Source organism: Aythya ferina, assembly GCF_964211825.1.
Source record: "Aythya ferina genome assembly, chromosome: 26".
Taxonomy (NCBI): Eukaryota; Metazoa; Chordata; class Aves; order Anseriformes; family Anatidae; genus Aythya; species Aythya ferina.
Genome location: NC_140324.1, coordinates 2325866 through 2346185, shown reverse-complemented (window position 1 = coordinate 2346185; position 20320 = coordinate 2325866). Strand labels below are relative to the sequence as shown.

Sequence of the window (20320 nt, the reverse complement as noted above, 5' to 3'; positions counted from 1 at the left end):
GGGGATGCACTCACAGCCGGTGGGAGCCCAAACATTGCAGCAGCCTCTGATGGGCTCAGCAGGACCCAGGACCCAGATCCTCCTGGATCATGAGCTGCTATGGAAGGGAGCTCCCCCATTGTGTCCCTGCTCCCAGTCCACAGCGTGTAGCCCCGATCCATTAGGGTGGGAGCAGCAGGAAGGGTTAACTCGGCTGGGATCGGCACAAGGCGCTCGCAGAAAGCCCAGTCCAGATTACCCAGTTGAAGACGTCACTTTCCATTATGGGAAAGGCTCCCCGGTAGCAGCACGGCTCTTGGCGCTGGGGATTAACCACCCGGCACAGCCGGCAAAGGGCAGGGCTCCGACGCCCGGAGCGATGCATGGTGCCGGGGGCTGCTCCCAGGGGCACGGCTGAGCGGGACCATGTGGGATCGCATCCGGAAAGCTCTGCTGGCCTCTCTTTCCGTGAGCTCCATGCGCCTCTGGAAGGGGGTGCGGACTTTCTGGAGCAAAAATGGCCTCCTCACCCTGTCGATGCTGTCGGTCGCCACCGGCTGCCTCCTGGGCTTCCTGCTGCGGGCGCTGGAGCTGACGGAGCTGGTAAGGTGCTGGGGATGGGATGGGAGCGAGGGAGTAGGATTGGCAGTCGGGGCAGCCGCAGAGGGGCACGGCCACAAAAGCAAAGGCTTCAGCCCAAGAAAGGACATTCTGGATGGTTTCTGTCTGTGGCTTGCCTTTTATTTATTTATTTATATTTTGCCCAAAAGCTGCAGGACAAATCTTGTCACCCTCTGCTGGGAGTGGGGGCTCAGGGCCAGACCCTGTCAGGCTGCAGGATCCTGCAGGAGGAATGGGGATGGGAAGGCGGGGGGCTCCTGCCCCACTGCCCCCAGGGGTTGGGAACAGCCTAAAACACAAAGCAGCAGTGCTGGCATCCCGGGGCCGAGCTTCTGCTGCCTCTCCCTGCAGATGCTCAAAGCAAAGCCCAGGTCCACGCTCTGGAGAAGATCCAGCAAAAACCACTCAGGGGTTGCTGAGAGCCTGGGGGCTTCCAGCAATTGCCATCACCCAGCGCTTTCCAGGAGCGCTGCCCTGTTAAATGTCACTGCAGTGAAATCCCAGTGGCTTTAATGGCATCGATCATCTCAGCCGTAGTTCAGCCCGATGTGGGGCCGGCCTGGCTGAGCCATGGGAGGCAGGATGCTCAGCGGGATCCCGGCTTCAGTGAGCTCGGCTGATGCTGGAACATCCCTGCGTAACCTACAAGGATTTAGCAGGGGCTTGTCACTTCAATTACGGACTGCAGCATCACTGCCCTGAGCGAGGATGATCTCCTTACTTAATGGCAGTGGGGTGTAATCCCGCTGCGTCCCAGTGCACATGGCCACAAGCACCCCACGGCCTCCCACGGGGCCTGCACCCACCCGGGGTCCTGCCCCTTGTCCTGCCCCAGCCCCGTTGCTGCTGCCCAGTTCTCCCTGTTAGGGACTTTTGGCCCAGCCTCCATGCCGCAGATGAAGCAACCATTCCCTGCTTCCTTCCCCAAAAGGGGAAGTGTCACAGGGCTGGAAAACCCAGTGAAAAGGGGACGCTCCTTGGTTCTGGGGCTCCTTCCTGCACCCTTCTGTCCCCACGCTACGTGGAGCTCAGCCAAGGTTGGGCCACGCAGGGATGTCAGGACGGGGCTCCTGGGTCCACAGTTTGCCTTGGCATCCCCCAAAGCTCAGTGGTGCTCAGACCTTTGGAGCAGTGGAAGCACACATTTGGCTTCGGCCACCTCAGACCTTTCCCTGACGTCTCCAGGGCGGTGCAGTGAAAAGCTGGGGGCCGGGGGGGAAGGTTGGGTGGAGGATGGACAGTGGTGGATGGGCTGATGGAGGAGGGAGGGAGGCATGGAAGGAACTTGCTGAGTGTCCAGGAGGGTGGTGGGTGGAGGGATGGTGGATGGACGGACAGCTGGAGGGACAGACGGATCATGGAGGGACGGCTGGCTGGCAGATGGATGGAAGGAGGTAGGGAGGGTGGGCACCAGGTTGCACCTGGAGGCTTCGGGTCACTGCTGAGTCTCTGCTGCCCAACAAGGAGCAGCACCGGGCACAAGCCAGCAGCAGGGCCATGGAGGCCATTCCCTAGAGGGTGGTGGGTCCAAAGATGCTTTAGGGAAGGGAGCAGCTGCACACACCCAGCTCCAGCTCACAGCCAGGTTTCCCACTTGTAGCCCATATTTCTTGGCCCCAGCCCAGCTCTGGTAAGGGTCAGCCAAGGAAACTGTGTCTCAGCAACCACAGGTTGGGAGCCAAGCTCAAAGCTGTGTCCTATTAGGAAAAAAAAAAAAAAAATGTCAGGTTTGAGCCCTTAACCTGAGGTCAGCATCCACTTCTCAGCTCCCAGCTGACACACCAGCTCTGCTCTCTGTGCAGGAGAAGCAGTACTTTTCCTTTCCTGGAGAGCTCCTCATGAGGATGTTGAAGATGCTGATCCTACCCTTGATCACCTCCAGGTAAGACATCATCTTCTGCTTCTGAAGTGCCATCTCTGTGTCACATTGAGGAGAACGCACCATGAGACAGGGCTCAAAACTGCCCAGGGTGAGAATAACCCCACACCAAACAGCCAGCACCCAGGCAGCATCCCTAGCTTGGTGTCCATCGAACCCCATAATCTCCTAGTGATGGACTAGGACAGGCCCTGAGCTCAGGGGAGGAGGTTTTGATTTGGTTTGTTTGGTTTTTGCCTTTACTTTGCTTTCCTTACAGTGATCATCCTGAGTGCAGTGGTTACTTCCCTGCCAGGGTGAGCCCCAGGTACTCCAGCAATGACATTGCCAACAGAAAAAAATGCTGAAAATTTGTTTTGAATATGTTCCAGCCGAAAAACCTAAATCCTGTAAACTTTTCTGAAGTGTAATGATCCAAATCAGAGAGGGGGGTAATGGTTTTGTCCAGCTTTGTGAGCGGCTGTGTGAAATGGAGGGGTTGTTATTTCTGCACTTGTGCCTGGGCTGCCTTTAATTAGAGATGCTCATTAGAGAGAGCTGGAAAACACTACTGGGGGGTGGGGTGGGGTAATTTCCTTTGCTTTTCATGCAGAAAACCACCAGCAAAGCACACAGCAGAATGAAGATCAAAATGTCCAGTCCCGGCTTCAGGGTCAAAGACACTAGGAAGTGGCTGGAGAAGGCTTTAAGGAGTCCTGAGGTGCTGCTCTCATGGACTTCTCAGTGGCTAGGACTGAGAGCACATGGTGAGGCTGTCTGTGTGTCAGGCAGGCTGCAGGCACTGAATTTGCTGGAGGAATGAGGTGCATTGGCCCTGACCTGGATTTGGTACATACTGCACTGGTCTGGGGTTTTGCTTCCTTTTTGTGCCCATCCAGCTGGCAGTGTGGGACCAGCCACAGGCTGCTGCTGCTGGGCAGAGGTTTAAACTGAAAGCAGATTTCCTTGTTTAGAGGATTTTGAGACAGTTCAGTTAAGAACCAGAAGTGTCATCACTGTTGCATGTCATGTTTGCAAATCCCACTTTCATCAGCCCATCCGAATCGAGAAATAAGCAACAGAGCCACATTTAACCCTAAGCGAGCCCTTAAAAAGCTGAGGTAGAGTCACATATTTTAAATGATCACCGGCACATGGTCACCAGAAATACCCAATTCACTTTCATCCCCTTGCCGATGTCTCACTGCTCTGTTGTTTTTCAGTTCTCTTGCTGCCTGGTTTGCCTCTGGTTTATTTTTGGGAGCAGCGTGATCACCTTCCTTGCCAAGCTCGGTGTTTTTGCCATCAGCCCCCATAGGGCTGCTTTCTGTTTCGCCCCAGCATCCACCCCCTTACCGACACACTGCCAGGGTCTCTTGAGGTGCTCCCAGTGCTCCCTGCAGCCAAATGCTGTTGGGGCCCAGGGCCTGTCCCAAAAACAGCCATGCTGCCCATGGGGGTCTGGGCATCTGCAAAACACCCGCAGCACATTTCCTGCAAGCTGAACCCAACTAGGATTTTTCTCATTTAATTACTGCGTGATGGTGAAGTGGCTGCACCCCTCCGTGCACCATCCCACAGGGACCAGGCTTGTGCTGGGGAGGGATTTGCCCGGCTTGGCACTCAGATTTGGAGCTCCTCACGTCAGAAAGCTTCACCCGCCTCCGCCTCACCTTTGTGGCCTCTCCTCAGCTTCCCAGAGCCTCTCTCCTCCCAGGCACGAGGCTGCAGGAGGGGATCTGTGCTCCCTCAATCACCTGTCCCTGCCGTGTCCCCAAGGGCAGCACTGACCCTGCTGCCCCCATCCCTACCCCGCATCTCCTGGGGCTCTGCAGTGTCCCAGGAGAGATAGAGCAAGGAAAACCAGAGGTCAGGAGCTCTGCATGTCTGGGGGGGTGACACACTGCAGCCCCCACATGCTCCCATTTGATGTCCCCACCAACAGCCTGCTGGCACAGCCCGTAATACCCTCTCTATTTTTAGTCCAGTTTTGTTCAAAAGTAGCTTACTGGCTAGCTCTTAGGAAAGCTTACATGTACGTGAGGTCTGAACCTGTGGTTCTTTGCCTGGGGGAGTGGGCTCCAACCCCGCCTTGTTTTACACCTTTCTTCGCAGCTGACATTGACACCCCATAACATGGTGTCAAGCTGAGGCAGGGGAGATTTAGGCTGGACATCAGGAAGAGGTTCTTCACTGAGAGGGTGGTCGCACACTGGAGCAGGCTCCCCGGGGAAGCAGTCACTGCACCAAGCCTGTGGAGTTTAAGAAGCGATTGGACTGTGTACTTAGTCATGTGGTCTAAAATTTTGGGTAGACCTGTGTGGTGCCAGGGGTTGGACTCGATGATCCTTATGGGTCCCTTCCAACTTGGGATATTCTATGCTTCTATGATTCTATGATTCTGTGATAGCAGCACTGTGTGCCAGAGGTTTTAGAGAACAGAATCACAGAATCACAGAATTTTCTAGGTTGGAAGAGACCTCAAGGTCATCGAGTCCAACCTCCAACCTAACGCTAACAGCCCTCCACTAAACCATATCCCTAAGCTCTACATCTAAACGTCTTTTGAAGACTTCCAGGGATGGTGACTCCACCACTTCCCTGGGCAGCCTGTTCCAATGCCTCACAACCCTTTCTGTAAAGAAGTTCTTCCTAACATCTAACCTAAAACTCCCCTGGCTCAACTTAAGCCCATTCCCCCTCGTCCTGTCACCAGGCACGTGGGAGAACAGGCCAACCCCCACCTCGCTACAGCCTCCCTTGAGGTACCTAAAAAGAGCGATAAGGTCGCCCCTGAGCCTCCTCTTCTCCAGGCTGAACAAGCCCAGCTCCCTCAGCCGCTCCTCGTAGGACTTGTTCTCCAGGCCCCTCACCAGCTTCGTCGCCCTTCTCTGCACCCGCTCAAGCACCTCGATGTCCTTCTTGTAGCGAGGGGCCCAAAACTGAACACAGTACTCGAGGTGCGGCCTCACCAGAGCTGAGTACAGGGGGACGATCACCTCCCTAGCCCTGCTGGTCACACTGTTCCTGATACAAGCCAGGATGCCGTTGGCCTTCTTGGCCACCTGAGCACACTGCTGGCTCATATTCAGCCGACTGTCCACCATCACTCCCAGGTCCTTCTCTGCCTGGCAGCTTTCCAACCATTCCTCTCCCAGCCTGTAGCTCTGCTTGGGGTTATTGCGCCCCAGGTGCAGGACCCGGCACTTGGCCTTGTTGAACTTCATGCAGTTGACCTCAGCCCATCGGTCCAGCCTATCCAGATCCTCCTGCAGAGCCTTCCTACCCTCAAGCAGATCGACACACGCACCTAACTTGGTGTCATCTGCGAACTTACTGAGGGTGCACTCGATGCCCTCGTCCAGATCATCGATGAAGATATTAAAGAGGACCGGCCCCAGCACCGAGCCCTGGGGGACGCCACTAGTGACTGGCCTCCAACTGGACTTGGCTCCATTCACCACGACTCTTTGGGCCCGGCTATCCAGCCAGTTTCTAACCCAACGAAGCGTGCGCCAGTCCAAGCCAAGAGCAGCCAGTTTCTTGAGGAGAATGCTGTGGGAGACGGTGTCAAAAGCCTTGCTGAAGTCAAGGTAGACCACATCCACAGCCTTTCCCTCATCCACCCAGCGCGTCACTCTGTCATAGAAGGAGATCAGGTTCGTCAAGCATGACCTGCCTTTCATAAAGCCATGCTGACTGGGCCTGATCGCCTGCTTCCCCTTCAAGTGCTGCATGATGACTCTCAGGAGGATCTGCTCCATGAGCTTTCCTGGCACTGAGGTCAAACTGACAGGCCTGTAGTTTCCTGGGTCTGCCCTCCGGCCCTTCTTGTAGATGGGCGTCACGTTTGCTAGCCGCCAGTCGATTGGGACCTCCCCCGATAGCCAGGACTGTTGATAAATGATGGACAGCGGCTTGGCCAGCTCCTCTGCCAGTTCCCTCAGTACCCTTGGGTGGATCCCACAGTATCACACTAACCAGAGCAGTGTTAGTTATTCACCATCAGAACATAAGGATATGTACTTGCTATCCCTTGGTGAAGACAGAAGGCATGGCCAGACCTTGAGAAGGGACCTGTAGCTCTGTCCTGCCCTTCACAGCACCCCCCAGGCTGCCACAAGCTTGCCCTGGGAGCAAGATCCCCTGGGGAGCCACCATGCAGGCACCTGAACATGCAGGAGCCCTGTGATGCCCCTGAGCATCCATCAAAAAAAAATAAAATCAGTGGAAACTTCTCACAGGTTGGAGACTTTGCCCACTGGGTGCATCTCGTGCAGCTTTGGGGGCAGATGCTGACCACGATTTTTTCTGGTGCAGCCTCATGTCTGGGCTGGCCACCATGGACTCGAGGGCCTGCGGGAAGATGGGGGTGATCACCATCACCTACTACCTTTGGACGACCTTCATGGCGGTGACCACCGGGATCATCCTCGTGGTCAGCATCCACCCTGGCGCAGCTGCCCAGAAGGAGGACTATTCTGTGGGGAAAGTGGTGCTCAGCTCCGCCGACGCGTTGCTGGATCTGATCAGGTACCTGGTGGGATTTCAGGGGGAGCCTGGGGCTTAGCACCTTGGATGGTGCTCCACAAACAAGATCTGCCCCCAGGGCTGTGATTTCCCAGGGGATACTGAGATCTGAGGGGAAATGGGAGAGCTGCTGCCGTGCTGACCACGCAGAGCGGGCTCCCTGCTCCCAAGGGTGCCTCCTCCCCATGGGTGCATCCTGCACACACCCAGGGGCTTGCTTATGCCCACAGCTACTCCAGCAGCCCCACTGCTCACCTCAGGGCTGGCACAGCTCCTCCCAGCACTGCTCCGGCTTCTCAGAGATGTTGGCAAAGAGGGCTCCAAGCATCCTGCACCCACTTGGTCTTGGTCTGAGCAGGGGGCTGGAGAGGGCCGGGGTCCTTCGCAGCTTCTGGCTTTTGATGAGTCCAGTTTGTGTGGCTCAGTCCCGCTCTTCATTCACCTTCCAGCCCCTCTTCCCCCACAGCTTGCAGGAGGACATCCAGAGGGTGGGGGCCATAGCAGTCCTCCTGCTGGCCTCTCACCCATCAGGGGGGGCTGCCTGGGCTCCCTCCAGCTCACCGCGTGCTTTAACCCCTGCATGATTGCTCTCTTACAGAAACATGTTTCCTTCCAACCTGATCGAAGCTTCATTCCAGCAGGTGAGCCCACCCGGCCCCAGCTCAAGCTCCGGAGAGATTGGGATGGTGCTGGGTTTGGCGGGGCTGCTCTCCCCCAGCCACAGCCTGGACATGAGCCCCTTCCCCTCCCTCCATCCCCTCCCTCCCTGCCTGCTCCCTGGCCACTTTCTGCTCACCCCAGGGTGCACACGGAGCAGAGGAGACTGGTGGGGGACACAGGCACAGGGACACCCTGTGCTGAAGGGCTTCTCCACAAAAGCAATATGATGCTTGGACCCCAGGGACTTCAGGGACCCCACCACTGTGCAGCAGCTCCCCAGTGCCAGCTCCAGGATCAGGAGCAGTGCAGAGCTGGCACACAGTGGGACAGAAAGCTGGGTGGAAAGGTTGGGGTGGTCGAAGGAGAAGACAGGGGAGGCGATGGGCATGGCGCAGGGTAGGACAGCACACTCATGATGTTGGGAAAGTGTCTTTGGGGCTCCCAGGAGGGGCACAGAGCCAAAGGGACCCCTTTATGGGCATTACAGTGCTTCCTTATCCAGTCCTGCACTGGGATCCTGCAGGGACAGGACTCAAATGCCATGTGTGTGCCCAAGGAAGTGAAGCCCTGGAGGATGGCTGTGCTCAGTTTCTCTTGCTTGTTTCTTGCTTCTCTTCTTCTCATCAATTTAATGCCCGAAAACCAAACCTTGAGCCTGCAGCACCACTTGGCCCAGTGGTGGCTTTGAGTCTGTGTTCAGAGCAATGTGGAGTTTGCTGCCAACAGGACATTAACCTCTCTGCTTTGCTTTTGTTGCAGTATCGAACTGTCCTTGTCCCAGTGGTGAAGTCCCCAGGATTTCCAAAGATCCCAGGGAAATCGCTCAGTTTTATTTACTTTGCACCTGATGATGAAAACCCTGAAATTCATCACCCCGTGTTTCTCGAGCTGACGCCGTCTCCTGAGATGACCTACAGGACCCTGCCTGGGACCAGCAATGAAATGAACGTCCTGGGGATCGTTATCTTCTCAGCAACCATAGGTACCTGCTAAACAGAGAACTGGGCTTTGTGCTGCTCCCTGGCCACGCTCACCAGGCTACTCAATGGTGGCTGCAACCCAGAGCAGCAACTGCTGCAGCCCCCGTGCTGTAAATCAAGGCAGGGATGCTCAGAGGCACAGGACCAGTCGTTTTAGCTCCAGCTGCTCAGGTCCTTGGGAAACCGGGCATGGCAGGCAGTTTGTAACACCATCTCCCACCAGTAATGTCAGCAACGGAGCTTGCAAAAGGTGTTACAACTGCTTGTTATGCGCAGATCAGCCTGGAGGATCAGGAGGACCCCAGAATTTCCCTAGGAGCCCTCAGAGCCTGAGGTTTCTGAATCATAACGTGAACTGCAGGAGCCTTCTTATGAAGTCTGCTAAAGTGAGCGGTAACTTCTGCAGACCCTATGTGGGAAACAGTGTAGTAGTGAAGGTCCAAACCCCCTGTGCTGGCGGCGCTCAAACTCCCTGAGCAGGCAGGAGTCAAACCTGGTGCCTGCCACAGACGTGTGGAAATTTCTACGAGCACTTTGTGAAGAGGGTGAGAAAGCTCCCTGCGCTGAGCAGCTTGCAATGCAACATGGACAAGGCGTTTGGTAACGAATTAAGGAAAGAAGAAGAGGTTGGATGGGGGGGAACATGTGAAAGGGATGGGGAGGAAGAAAGCTTAAAGGGGAGAAAGTCACAGGGGGAGGAACCTGGAGCTGACTCAGAGCATGAAGTGGGTGCAAAGCTGAGTGAGAAAGGAGGAAAGGAGGAACCAGAAGGGAAAGGAGTAGGAGGCAAGGAGATCAGCGTGGGGGCAGGATTACACCTAGATTAAGAGGTGAGGGCGAGGAGCCTGAATTTAGTGTGTGTAAGTATCCAAAAAGCCACTTAGAGGATTTGGGGTGTGGAGGCAGCGCAGGAGAGCGGTGCTGGAGCCCCCCAAACTGCCTCAGGGCAGAGGCCGGGCAGTTTGTGAGGCTGCGACATGCTGGGTGCCTGCAGGAGGTGGCCAAAGGGAGGCTGGGCAGAGACAAACCCGCCAGGAGCGCCTCCATCCCAAGAGATCCCTCCTGCCCCAGAGACCAGCGCCATCGGCAGAGCTCTGCCTTCACGCCGGTGCTTGGGGAACGTGTCTTGGGACACATGTCCTCCTCAGGCCCAGCACAGCGGGTGACCAGAAGCTGCTTTTTCTGCCCCTGGGATTACCGCCCGCTGCCCTGCTGGTGTGGGTAAGGATCAGCGCTGCGTTAGGGCTCGGAGATCACCTGGGCTGGCCCCGGCCACCCAACTGCACCCATCCGGATCTGGCCTGGGAGGGATTAGAGCTCTGCAGAGCTGCAGCTCAGCACCTGCAGCGGGGCCTGGTGGGAAGCGCCCACGAGGGGCCGCACGAGTAGGGTTTGCCCAGCAGAAAGCAGAGCAGGCAGGGAGGGCCTGGCCATGGCCCTGTGATGTTGGAGCCCCTTTGGAAGGAAACAAAGCCCTGCTCCTCCTCACAACAGTGGGGAGAAGGCCAGGTGAGATCTCAGCAAATGCCATTTGTGTCCATCTCAAAATCAGGCATTTCATGAGACTGTGGCTGCTGGCCATCAGGAGCAGCCATGCACACAAACTGCAGCACAGAGGCGAAGCACAGCACGCCAGGGGCACCAGAGCAAGGTGCGGGACCCTAAGATGTGCTCTCATCACTTCTTCTGGTGCCCTTGAGGCCTGCTGCTTTGGCCCACTGCCCTGTGGTGCCACGAGGAACCCCACGCAGGCAGCGTAGCTCCAGTGGCTTCCTCAGAAGCATCCTCAGAGTCCACTCTGGTGCCTCTGAAATCAAGGAAAGGGCAGAGATTTAAAGTTACTTGAAATAAATTGGTTACGTGCTGGGGTGATCTTCTTCATGGCAGCCCTCTGCAGGACACAGAGAAACTGACTTAAGGCAGCTGCTATGACCACCAAACACTGGGCGAGTAGCCAAGGAGCCAAGAATGACACGTCCAGCCTCGTCTCATTTCTCAAGGCTGGGCAAAGATGACCATTTCTCATTTGTTTTTTGGAGCAAGATGTTAGCTGGCCAGAGTTCCAACTAAATGCACCAGGTCTCTGGGAGTCCTCAGCCCTGAAGACTGAAGAAGGATGAGAGGGACAGGACAAGATGCTGACTATACTCTTCTTTTCCAAGTCGAAGCAGACACTTCTACAGTGCTGCGGAAGAAATTTCAGCTCATACACCGAGTGTATGCACCAGGCTGGAATCCAGATGGGCAAATACTCAGGCTCGGTTTTGTTTTCCTGAAACCTCCTCAGCAGTGAAAACAATGGGATTGAGCACAGGCTAATTTGGTGCTGGCAGACCAGAAAGGCATGCCAGAACCTATCTAACCATTAAGTATTTATGCTCCAGTATTCCTACAACTGAAAATTAGACTGGGAATTGTGTTAAGGCAACATCAAAAGAAGCAGCAGAATTAAGGCAGATGGCTTAATTCCCGTATCCAAGCATGGCTGGATACTTCCCTACCTAACACTAATGCAGGCACTGTCACCATTGCAGTACAACCTGTGGGCAGGTGGCAAAGCCGTCTGTGGGCATTGGGCAAATCCAAGCACTTCTGTTTGTTTCAGGAACTAGATCATCCTAGTATTACCAAAGAGCAGCCAAAAGACAGCTCGTCCCCCTCTAGAAGTGACTCTTCCAGTGACTACCCTCAAGAAACTCGGTGCATTGCACGCTGCTCCTTTGGTACTGCTCAGTAATACAAATCACTGTGTTTGGTTGCAGGACTCCTCTTGGGGAAAATGGGTGAGCGAGGAGCCCCGCTAGTTAACGTGTGCCAGTGTCTGAATGAAGCAGTTATGAAAATTGTCTCGATGGCAGTCTGGTAAATCTGTTTTTGATCAATTCAGTTCTTTTCTTACCTGCTAGTTAATGATGGTGCCAGCCATACATATGTCTACAAATATCTACTGCAAGCACTGTACTTATTTTTAGTGTGACTGCATCATAGAGTACCAAATAATGTAATGACCGTGGTGTAGTGCTTCAATAATTGCTTGATCCCCATAAATAAGTACTCATGCTTATTCTTTGCAGGTACTTCCCCTTTGGCATTGTATTTCTCATTGCTGGAAAGATCCTGGAGATGGAAGATCCCTCAGTTATAGGACAGAAGCTGGGACTATACGCCATTACAGTAGTGTCAGGGCTGGTCATCCATGGACTTTTTCTCTTACCTCTGCTTTTTATGCTCATCACCAAGAAAAACCCCTTTGTTTTCATCAAGGGAATACTGCAAGCCTTGCTGATTGCCTTAGCTACATCCTCCAGGTAAGAAAGCATGGCCAAAATTTGCCGGTACAGCTGGGAAGGGCTCTGGCTTAGCTGTGGGAGACCCGGCTGCGCATACGGCTGGCCACACTGCAGAATAGATGCAATTAACACATAAAAGAGAAATCATGCTCCAGCACTATTCGAAAACACAGAACAGGGCTTCTGTAGGTGCTTTATAAAGCAGTGCATGGTTATGAGTTTGGATTTTAATTGAAAACATCAAAAAGACTTCTGGATACTTTACTGAAAACCTCAGTCAACTCCTGTGTATACCACGCTCCTCCAAAGGAAAGTTTTGTCTATTTTGATAAGGTTTTATAATTGTAAATAATTTTTATATCTTTAATTTTTATTGCAAAATATTCTTTGAAACAATGAAGAAAATGTACATCAGAAACTACCATCCTTTCTGAAAGACACACAAACCAGAATATTTTCTCAGAAAGCATTAGACCAAGTGAAGTTTTCCTGCCCTCCCTGGCATCAGTGCTGTACACGAGCTCAGTAAAACCATAGAGGACCGTCCCTCCCTGCCCTTTCCCCTGTCTCTGCACACTGCTGTAGACAACCCTCTCTCGTCCTGCATGGGGGACCCCATCCCTGTTTCCATCGGCTCTTGCTGCTGTTTCCCTCGGAAGCATCTCCTGTAGCCACCATCGTCCTGCCAGGCACAGGGTCCTGGCAAAACCCCAAGGTCGACATGGGATTCCTGCAGCACCAGCACCATGCTGGGACCTTTCCCTGCAGAGATGGGCTGCCACGAGCAGCTGCTGCTCTCCAGCCAGCATGCAAGCTGAGGGGCTGTTGTGTAGGGGCTGGTGGGAGAGCTTTGTCCTCGTCCTGCCGTCCGCTCTAGGGATTGTGGGCGCCTGTGATACACCCTGCACACATTGGAAAAGCAGCGCCTGCCTTGAAGAGTTGATCGCAGTCCCATCGGCTTCTTTTCCATGTTCATTTTCCATCTTTCATTCTGTCCTCTTCCTCCCCATCCTTATTCTGATTCCCACCATACAGCTCACATCTGTGTGCCCGACAGAAACGAGCACAAGTTCAGTGGGGTGGTACTGGGCAGCACTGGGCAGCACTGGGTGACACTGGTACAGATGCTCCCCACTGCACACTGGGGCTGAACCAGGGCTGAAGGAGCCCCATGGGGGCTGGGGTGGGCACTTCTGCTTCGTACAAATGTCCAGGTGTTGTGGGATAAATGTGGGGAGCGGGGATTACAACAAACAGACGGAACCCATGCACGAAGCTCTCTGTAGTGTGATGCCTTCAGACACCAAAATGATTTTTTGAGTTTATTCCGTTGGTACTGCAGGCTTATGACAGACAGTGTCTGACTCCTTGGCTAATTGTGTATTCCCCAGGCAGATGAAGAAATGCATAGCAATTCGTGTAACAGTGCTGCTGCACTACCCCAGGAGGACTTATGTTTCTATACTGTTAGGCTGCAGACAGCAGAGTGCTCAACATGGAAAACAATTACTTATCGTTTCTTCTCCCGCAGCTCAGCAACCTTGCCCATCACCCTCAAGTGTCTTCTGGAAAACAACGGGATAGACAGGCGCGTGGCACGCTTCGTCCTGCCGGTCGGGGCCACCATCAACATGGACGGCACGGCGCTGTACGAAGCAGTCGCTGCTATCTTTATCGCTCAGGTGAACGAGTACGACTTGGACTTGGGACAAATCATAACAATAAGGTAAATGTTTATTTGCAGCAGTCAAATTAGTTCTCCGTTCTTATAGATATTAGACCAGTATCTCACCCCTTATCCATTTATTTGGCTGAGACCACCCCAGCTGCTGCACATCAGCCCCTGCCAGTGGGTGACAGCGGGGCTGCCAGCTGGGTAGCACGCCTGGGCAGTGTGACGCCATCGAGGAGCTGTACCAGCACAGGGGTGCACTGGTGTAATATATTCTCCTTCAGGAATACCCTCATTTAACGAGCAAGGGAAAAAAAAAAAAACATCTAGCTAAAAATAAGTACAATTTCAAATATGAAGCCATTCCAAGGAGGGGCTGCCTACGCTGGAAGGCAGAGGGCTGCTTTCAGCACAAGGTGCATGCCCACAGCCAAGGCCCTGGACAGTAGCAGGGCAGGAGGCAAAGCATTGCAGCTGCAACCCCCCAGGATGGGGCTGCCCCCAGGAACCAAGTGGCCCCCATGCTGGAGCCTGTCCTCACCTTTCAGAGCTCGCCCTGGTCCATTCCAGCACAGAGCTAGGAGACACTGGCACAGGGGATCAGGACGGGCAAGCAAATTGTACAAGTGTGCAGGTGACTGCAATGGGAGCCTGAGAAGCAGAATTCCTTACAGTGAGATTTCAGAATAACTGGAAGTGATCTTTCTTGGCCAACAAAGTGTTTCAGGTCCTGTCACTATATCATAAAGAATGATATAATGAGGACGTGATTACTTTTATTATTAACATATATAACTTATGCAACACCTCATTCCTTCAAAGAAAAAAAAAAAAAAGGCAGCTTTTTTGGTGGCACTAATTCTGCAGCCTTCCTCTCTCTGCAGCATAACAGCGACAGCAGCGAGCATAGGGGCGGCTGGGATCCCCCAGTCGGGGCTCGTCACGATGGTCATCGTGCTGACGTCTGTGGGGCTGCCGACCGCTGACATCACACTGATCGTGGCCGTGGACTGGGCGCTGTAAGTCTCCCAGAGGTGATGCTGTGGGCTGGTGCTAGCGGCAGCTGATAGTGGGGACGTGTTTGGGTTTCCTGGAGCAGCTCTAGCAGAGGTAACAGAGGTTATGGGATCACACACAAGGTCAGGAGCCAAGTGTAAGATTCCTTGTTTTCCCATTATTTTCCTGAAACAGCCTATGATAATGACAGGTAAAAGTCTCTTAAATGATTGTTTGAGCTAAGGTGTTTCTGTTCTGAGGTGCCCGCTGCAGTCTGTTGCCTCCTTAGGGACTGCACTCAGAAGCAGTGATGAAATTACCCCATGCAAGATACAAACTTGCGCCTTTTTTTTTTTTTTTTTTTAATCTAAATCCTTATCAGATTGTACCCCAAATTTTTGCTAGGTCTCAAGTGAAAAACAAACAAAACCCCCCTCTGAAATATTGAAATATCTAGGTATGCATGTATACTTTCAAGAGATGGAAAGGATTCCACTTTCCTCCATAACAAGAGGTAGAAAAGGAGGGAAGCAGACACATATTGTTGTCTTCATAAACGTTACCGTGTAAGGCTGCTAGTTGATGTATTCCCTAGAAATACCTCAAGTCCCAGTCTCCTCCAAGCTGTCCATTCTGTGAGCAAAGGAGGATGGACAGCACGAGACTGAAAGCGGTTTGTCGGACAGGTAAGTGTGGAAAGGTACAGTGGTCACTGCTTTGGTGGAACATCTCCCTGCGAGATGAACGAGGCTGCAGAAAGGTCTCTGGCTTCATACGAGGAGAAATGAAAACCAGCCAGATGGGTGCTAACAACAATAGAGACAGAAGGGGTGGAAGCATAAAATTGTTTAGGACAAAAGCACGATCTTTAGGATAAAATTAACTGATACAAACCATAAACCACTTGGAAATATTTGCAGCGTATGTGCTCATCCAGGTTTCCATTTTTATTCCTAAGACATGGGATTTTTCATAATTAGGAGAGGACAGAAAGATAGACTAGGGATAGATAAGAGGGTTGGGATAGATGTTTAAAAGGCAAAAAGGAAAAAAAAATGATCTGAGATGCTTACTGATTGTCAGAACAGAAAAGTAAAAAGGTAAAGTATGAGCTGGTTGTGACACTAAATCATAAAAGAAAATTAGGGGCCCCTTCATGAATAGATATAATAGTGGGGAAAAAAAAAAAAAAAGTTGCATTCAATAGGCAACTTACATCTTACAAGCCATCTGTCACCAGAACTAAAACATCACTGGAGTTTCTAAAAGTAAGGATGACATTTTCAAAAGACTGCATCCAACGCCAAGGTCTGTCTTCCAGGGAGGTAGTCCTCACCTTGGTGGATGAAGACCAGATTGATGTTGAGACAAAATACGATGCCTGATAACACTTATCATAACATATGCATTCATGAAATGTAGCATTTAAAAGTAGTATGGAAAAAATGAAGCAAGTTAGGTAGGTGACAAAAACATACAGTGTAGTTACTGACTTTTAAGGAACTGATGCATGGGTTGCTGGTTTGGTCTTCACAGCCATCCTGTAGAGAGGGAACAGCACAAGTATCACGGCTGCTTTTCTCATTCTTACACTCACAGGAAGTTTAACTTTTCAGGTGGAAGTTGTTTCATCAGAACAAAATGTCAGCTACATCTTTGAGCATCACAGGGCACCAGTAGTATCACCTACAGTAACACTGCCGGCACTTCCTACTGACATGACAAGAACTCGCCTTAGGGCTGGACAAACACAATTTCATCCCGAAGTGTCACCTTAAATAGTTTTGTGGCTCAGGGGGCTTATGCAGATTTTGAAGAAAAATGCACGATGCACCAGTTTTGGTAGCAGTACAGCCACCCCTACACGCTAGAGATGAGTGTGATGAGATGCTAGTACCAATTTCTTGCTGTATTTGCACAGGGCCAAGGGCAATACCCCATTTGTCTTAGCTAGTTCTTATCAAGAATAACGGTAGAGGTGTCAGGGATGGGGGTTCACCTTCCAAAGCCATAAAAGACCACAGCCACTCTGGCCGTGGCCACCAACTGCAGCCTCACAGCTTTTTCTCTTCTAGGGACCGATTCCGAACTATGACCAACGTCCTCGGAGATGCTCTGGCTGCTGGCATCATACAACACATCTGCGAGAAAGACTTTGCCCCAAAGCCCCCTAAGGTAGGTACAGCTTGTCTGGGAGAGCAGGCGAACACAGGAATCATCAGGGCTAGAGACAGACACAAGGAAAGTACTCAATTAGGAAAATAAAACAGCATTTTGTTCCTTTTGCAGCAAGATCCAGTGAGCAACACAGAGAAGTTTCCTTCTGCAGAGACCTCACTTCTGCATCCCAAAGACAACGTGATTGAACTGATTGAAGAAAGTTTGTTTGATCAGACAGGAGTTCACTACAACATCTGTCAAGTGTAGATCACAGCATTCCCATGCCCAGGATGGGATCTCGGTGCTAAACTGACGCATATGGATGTTCTGCAAGATGAAGGCCTTACTTGGCACAAAAAGTAGAAACATCCTCTACCCTTTGAAGACTTTGGGACTCTCCAATGAGCAGAGCCCGCTGCTTGTACGGGAGGATATGGCTAGACTGGCTGTTCTGTCTAAAGCAGCTGGGATTTGAAGGTTTTATTCCACACATTTTCTCAAGCCCAGTTCTCTTCCAAAGTTAGGGAGGAGAGCACGTACTGGGAAGTGGAAACTAGACTGGATTAGAAAGTAACAGAGATGAGAAAACAATCGGACACCTTACATCGGCAGCCTTTATCTGCTGTCCAGGCTGCATGCTGTAAGGCTTTATTTTCTTTAATATATTTTTTTAAATCTTTTTTATTAATATATATACACTAAACATATTACATATTACTATACTATATAAGGTTCTCATCTAAAAACCAATGTGTATTTTTTGTCCAGATCTCAAAATTAAAGCTGAACATAACGGGATTTTCCAGCCATTACACAGAGAAGAGCTGGTTGGAGCATTTCACTTCCAGTGCCAGAGAGATTCATTTCAGCTGCCAGGACGGAAGGGCCAGCTGTACGTGTATTTTTACCGGCTGTCTTATTATAGTGAAACTAATTGACCAACCCAGTTGCAACCGTGTTGGTTTTCCCAGCTAAGGATCTGTTCCCAAGTTCAAATTTCCATTCCAATTACAGCCTTAAAGCACAGGCTTCCAAGGGCAGCCTTCTCCACAAAAGCCTTTTACACAACTGATTTATGCTGCTGAATTCGTTCGCTTCTTGCAATGTCCCCTCATGCCTTTTCCCCCTGGGTTTGTCATTACTGCCACAGCACGAGGCTCATGGAAGCAGCCTAAATGCAGACTAACATTACTTAGTTTCTCCAAAAGGCAACACCCTGGGCCCAACTCACAGGGAAATTGATGAGAATGCTCCTAAGGCTCAGATAAAGCCAGAGGAGACCCAGAGAGCAGCTAACAGGGCCCTGGGGCATGCCCAGCACAGCCCCTTGCAGCACCTGCGAGCGACTTTGTGCAATCTCCAGGCAGAATCACTGACAATGAAGCTCGAGGTACTGCTGTCCACTTTGGCATTTCTTACCCTTCGCTCCTAGGTTAGTTTTGTACCCTCCTATACATTTAATGTCCAACTCCTCTTCAGTAGGGGCAGTCGTGGGGTCAGAAACTCACATCCCAAACCAAGGGAACCCTGCAGCTTCTCAGGTCACCCCTCCACAATCACAGTCGCATCATGCCCACCAACACTCAACACTGCTGTCTATTAGGGGCACTCTGCAAACTGTTCATCTGTCCCTGGAGCAGGTTGGGGCACAAAAAAATCAGTCAGAGGCACTGCAACACAAGGGAGGCTGTGGGCTGCAGGTGCCTGTGCCCTGATCAGTCCCACACAGAGCTGGGTGCCCCAAGCTACGCACAGAGGAACGGGTGCTTTGGAAGCACCCTGCCTCCATGCACTGCAGCCCTACCCCAAATGACATAAAGCAGGGCATCCTCATGCTCACCACAGCTGAAAGAACACATCATTACTGACAAAACTGAGTATTACATCTCGGTACATCTAGAATTGGCACAGTAAGCAGAAACCTGCATGGTTCGCCTCAGAAGCTGCAAGAATTGTGATTTGTTTCCATGCTCACTACTGGGTTCCCTCAAGGTTCCATTTTAGGGCCAGTCCTCTTCAATGTTTTTATAAATGATTTGGATGTAGGACTCAAAGGTGTTTTGAGCAAATTTGCCGATGACATCAAACTTGGAGGAGTTGTGGACTTGGCTGAGGGTGAAAGACCTTGCAGACAGATCTGGACAGATCGGAGCTGGGCGATCACCAACCACATGAAGTTTACCAAAAGCAAGTGCTGGGTCCTGCACCTGGGATGGGGCAACCCTGGCTATACATACAGACTGGGCGATGAGACGCTGGAGAGCAGCCCCGCAGATAGGGATCTGGGGGTTGTGGTTGACAGCAAGCTGAATACGAGCCAGCAGTGTGCCCTGGCAGCCAGGAGGGCCAATCGTGTCCTGGGGTGCATCAAGCACGGCATCGCTAGTTGGTCGAGGGAGGTGATTGTCCCGCTCTGCTCTGCGCTGGTGCGGCCTCACCTCGAGCACTGTGTGCAGTTCTGGGCACCACAGTAGAAGAAAGACATGAAACTGTTGGAGTGTCCAGAGGAGGGCGACGAAGATGGTGAAGGGCCTAGAGGGGAAGACGTATGAGGGGCAGCTGAGGGCACTTGGGCTGTTCAGCCTGGAATCACCAGTGATAGGACTGGCACGAATGGTGTCAAGCTGAGGCAGGGGAGGTTTAGGCTGGACATCAGGAAGAGGTTCTTCACTGAGAGGGTGGTTGCACACCGGAACAGGGTCCCCAGGCACATAGTCACTGCACCGAGCCTGTCTGAATTTAAAAAGCAATTGGACTGTGCACTTAGTCACATGGTCTAAAATTTTGGGTAGACCTGTGTGGTGCCAGGAGTTGGACTCGATGGTCCTTATGGGTCCCTTCCAGCTTGGGAAATTCTATGACTATGATTTGTCAAACATCAATAACATCTCCCGCTATCTGGTGATAGCTGTTTTATTAGATAAGCTCCAGTTCTGAAATCAGCAGCATGGACATTGTTTTACCAGTGTTAAAAAAAAAAAAAAAAAGTGGATGTAGTCCGTGCCCCTCTAACAGGATGAAATAGGGAAAATAATTCAAATATTTCCGGAAGTCTGATGGCCACCTGAAGCCATCAATACTGTTCTGGAAAAGCCACAGGCAGCAAAGGACAATGCATCCTCTTCAGCGCTGCAAAGAGGCACAACCAACTTAATACATTCCAACAGGAATAAACAGTGGATAAATTTAGGAAACAGTTACTAACTGCCTGAGTTGAGCTGCTAGCAAGGCACCCACTGCCTCTGGCGTCCTTGGGATGGTACCATCCCAATTCCACTGGTACTTTCAATAAACTGCTGCTGGGGGAACATTTATTCATTTCTAGCTGGTCAGTAGGGAACGACAGCCTTCATTTGCCAAAGCTGAATGCAGGCAGGCATCCATCGAACCCCAAAATGTCAGCAAGACTTTAGGCATACAGAGCAATGCCAGTACCTCCCAAAAATCCTGGCATAAAAGTCATCTATTTGGCTACACGAGCTTTGATGAGGGAATAAATTCCACCAGTGGGTTTGGGGAATTTGAGGATGTGACTCACAATAAACACTAAGCTTAGTCAAATGTTTCATCAGTC

The 20320-nt window shown here is 51.8% G+C and overlaps 1 protein-coding gene across 1 annotated transcript; it reads left to right on the top strand.

The window, feature by feature from the left end:
* Positions 1 to 405: 405 nt before the first annotated feature.
* On the top strand, positions 406 to 19607 carry LOC311423901 (excitatory amino acid transporter 5-like; the record flags this gene model as incomplete). The annotated part of the gene is made up of 11 exons (XM_084498471.1): positions 406 to 582; positions 2403 to 2482; positions 6779 to 6991; positions 7587 to 7629; positions 8408 to 8630; positions 11391 to 11490; positions 11703 to 11936; positions 13450 to 13644; positions 14475 to 14609; positions 16662 to 16761; positions 16876 to 19607. 11 exons carry the CDS (start codon positions 406 to 408, stop codon positions 17011 to 17013), a joined length of 1638 nt encoding a protein of 545 aa, XP_084354597.1. The 3' UTR covers positions 17014 to 19607.
* Between the last annotated feature and the right edge of the window lie 713 nt (positions 19608 to 20320).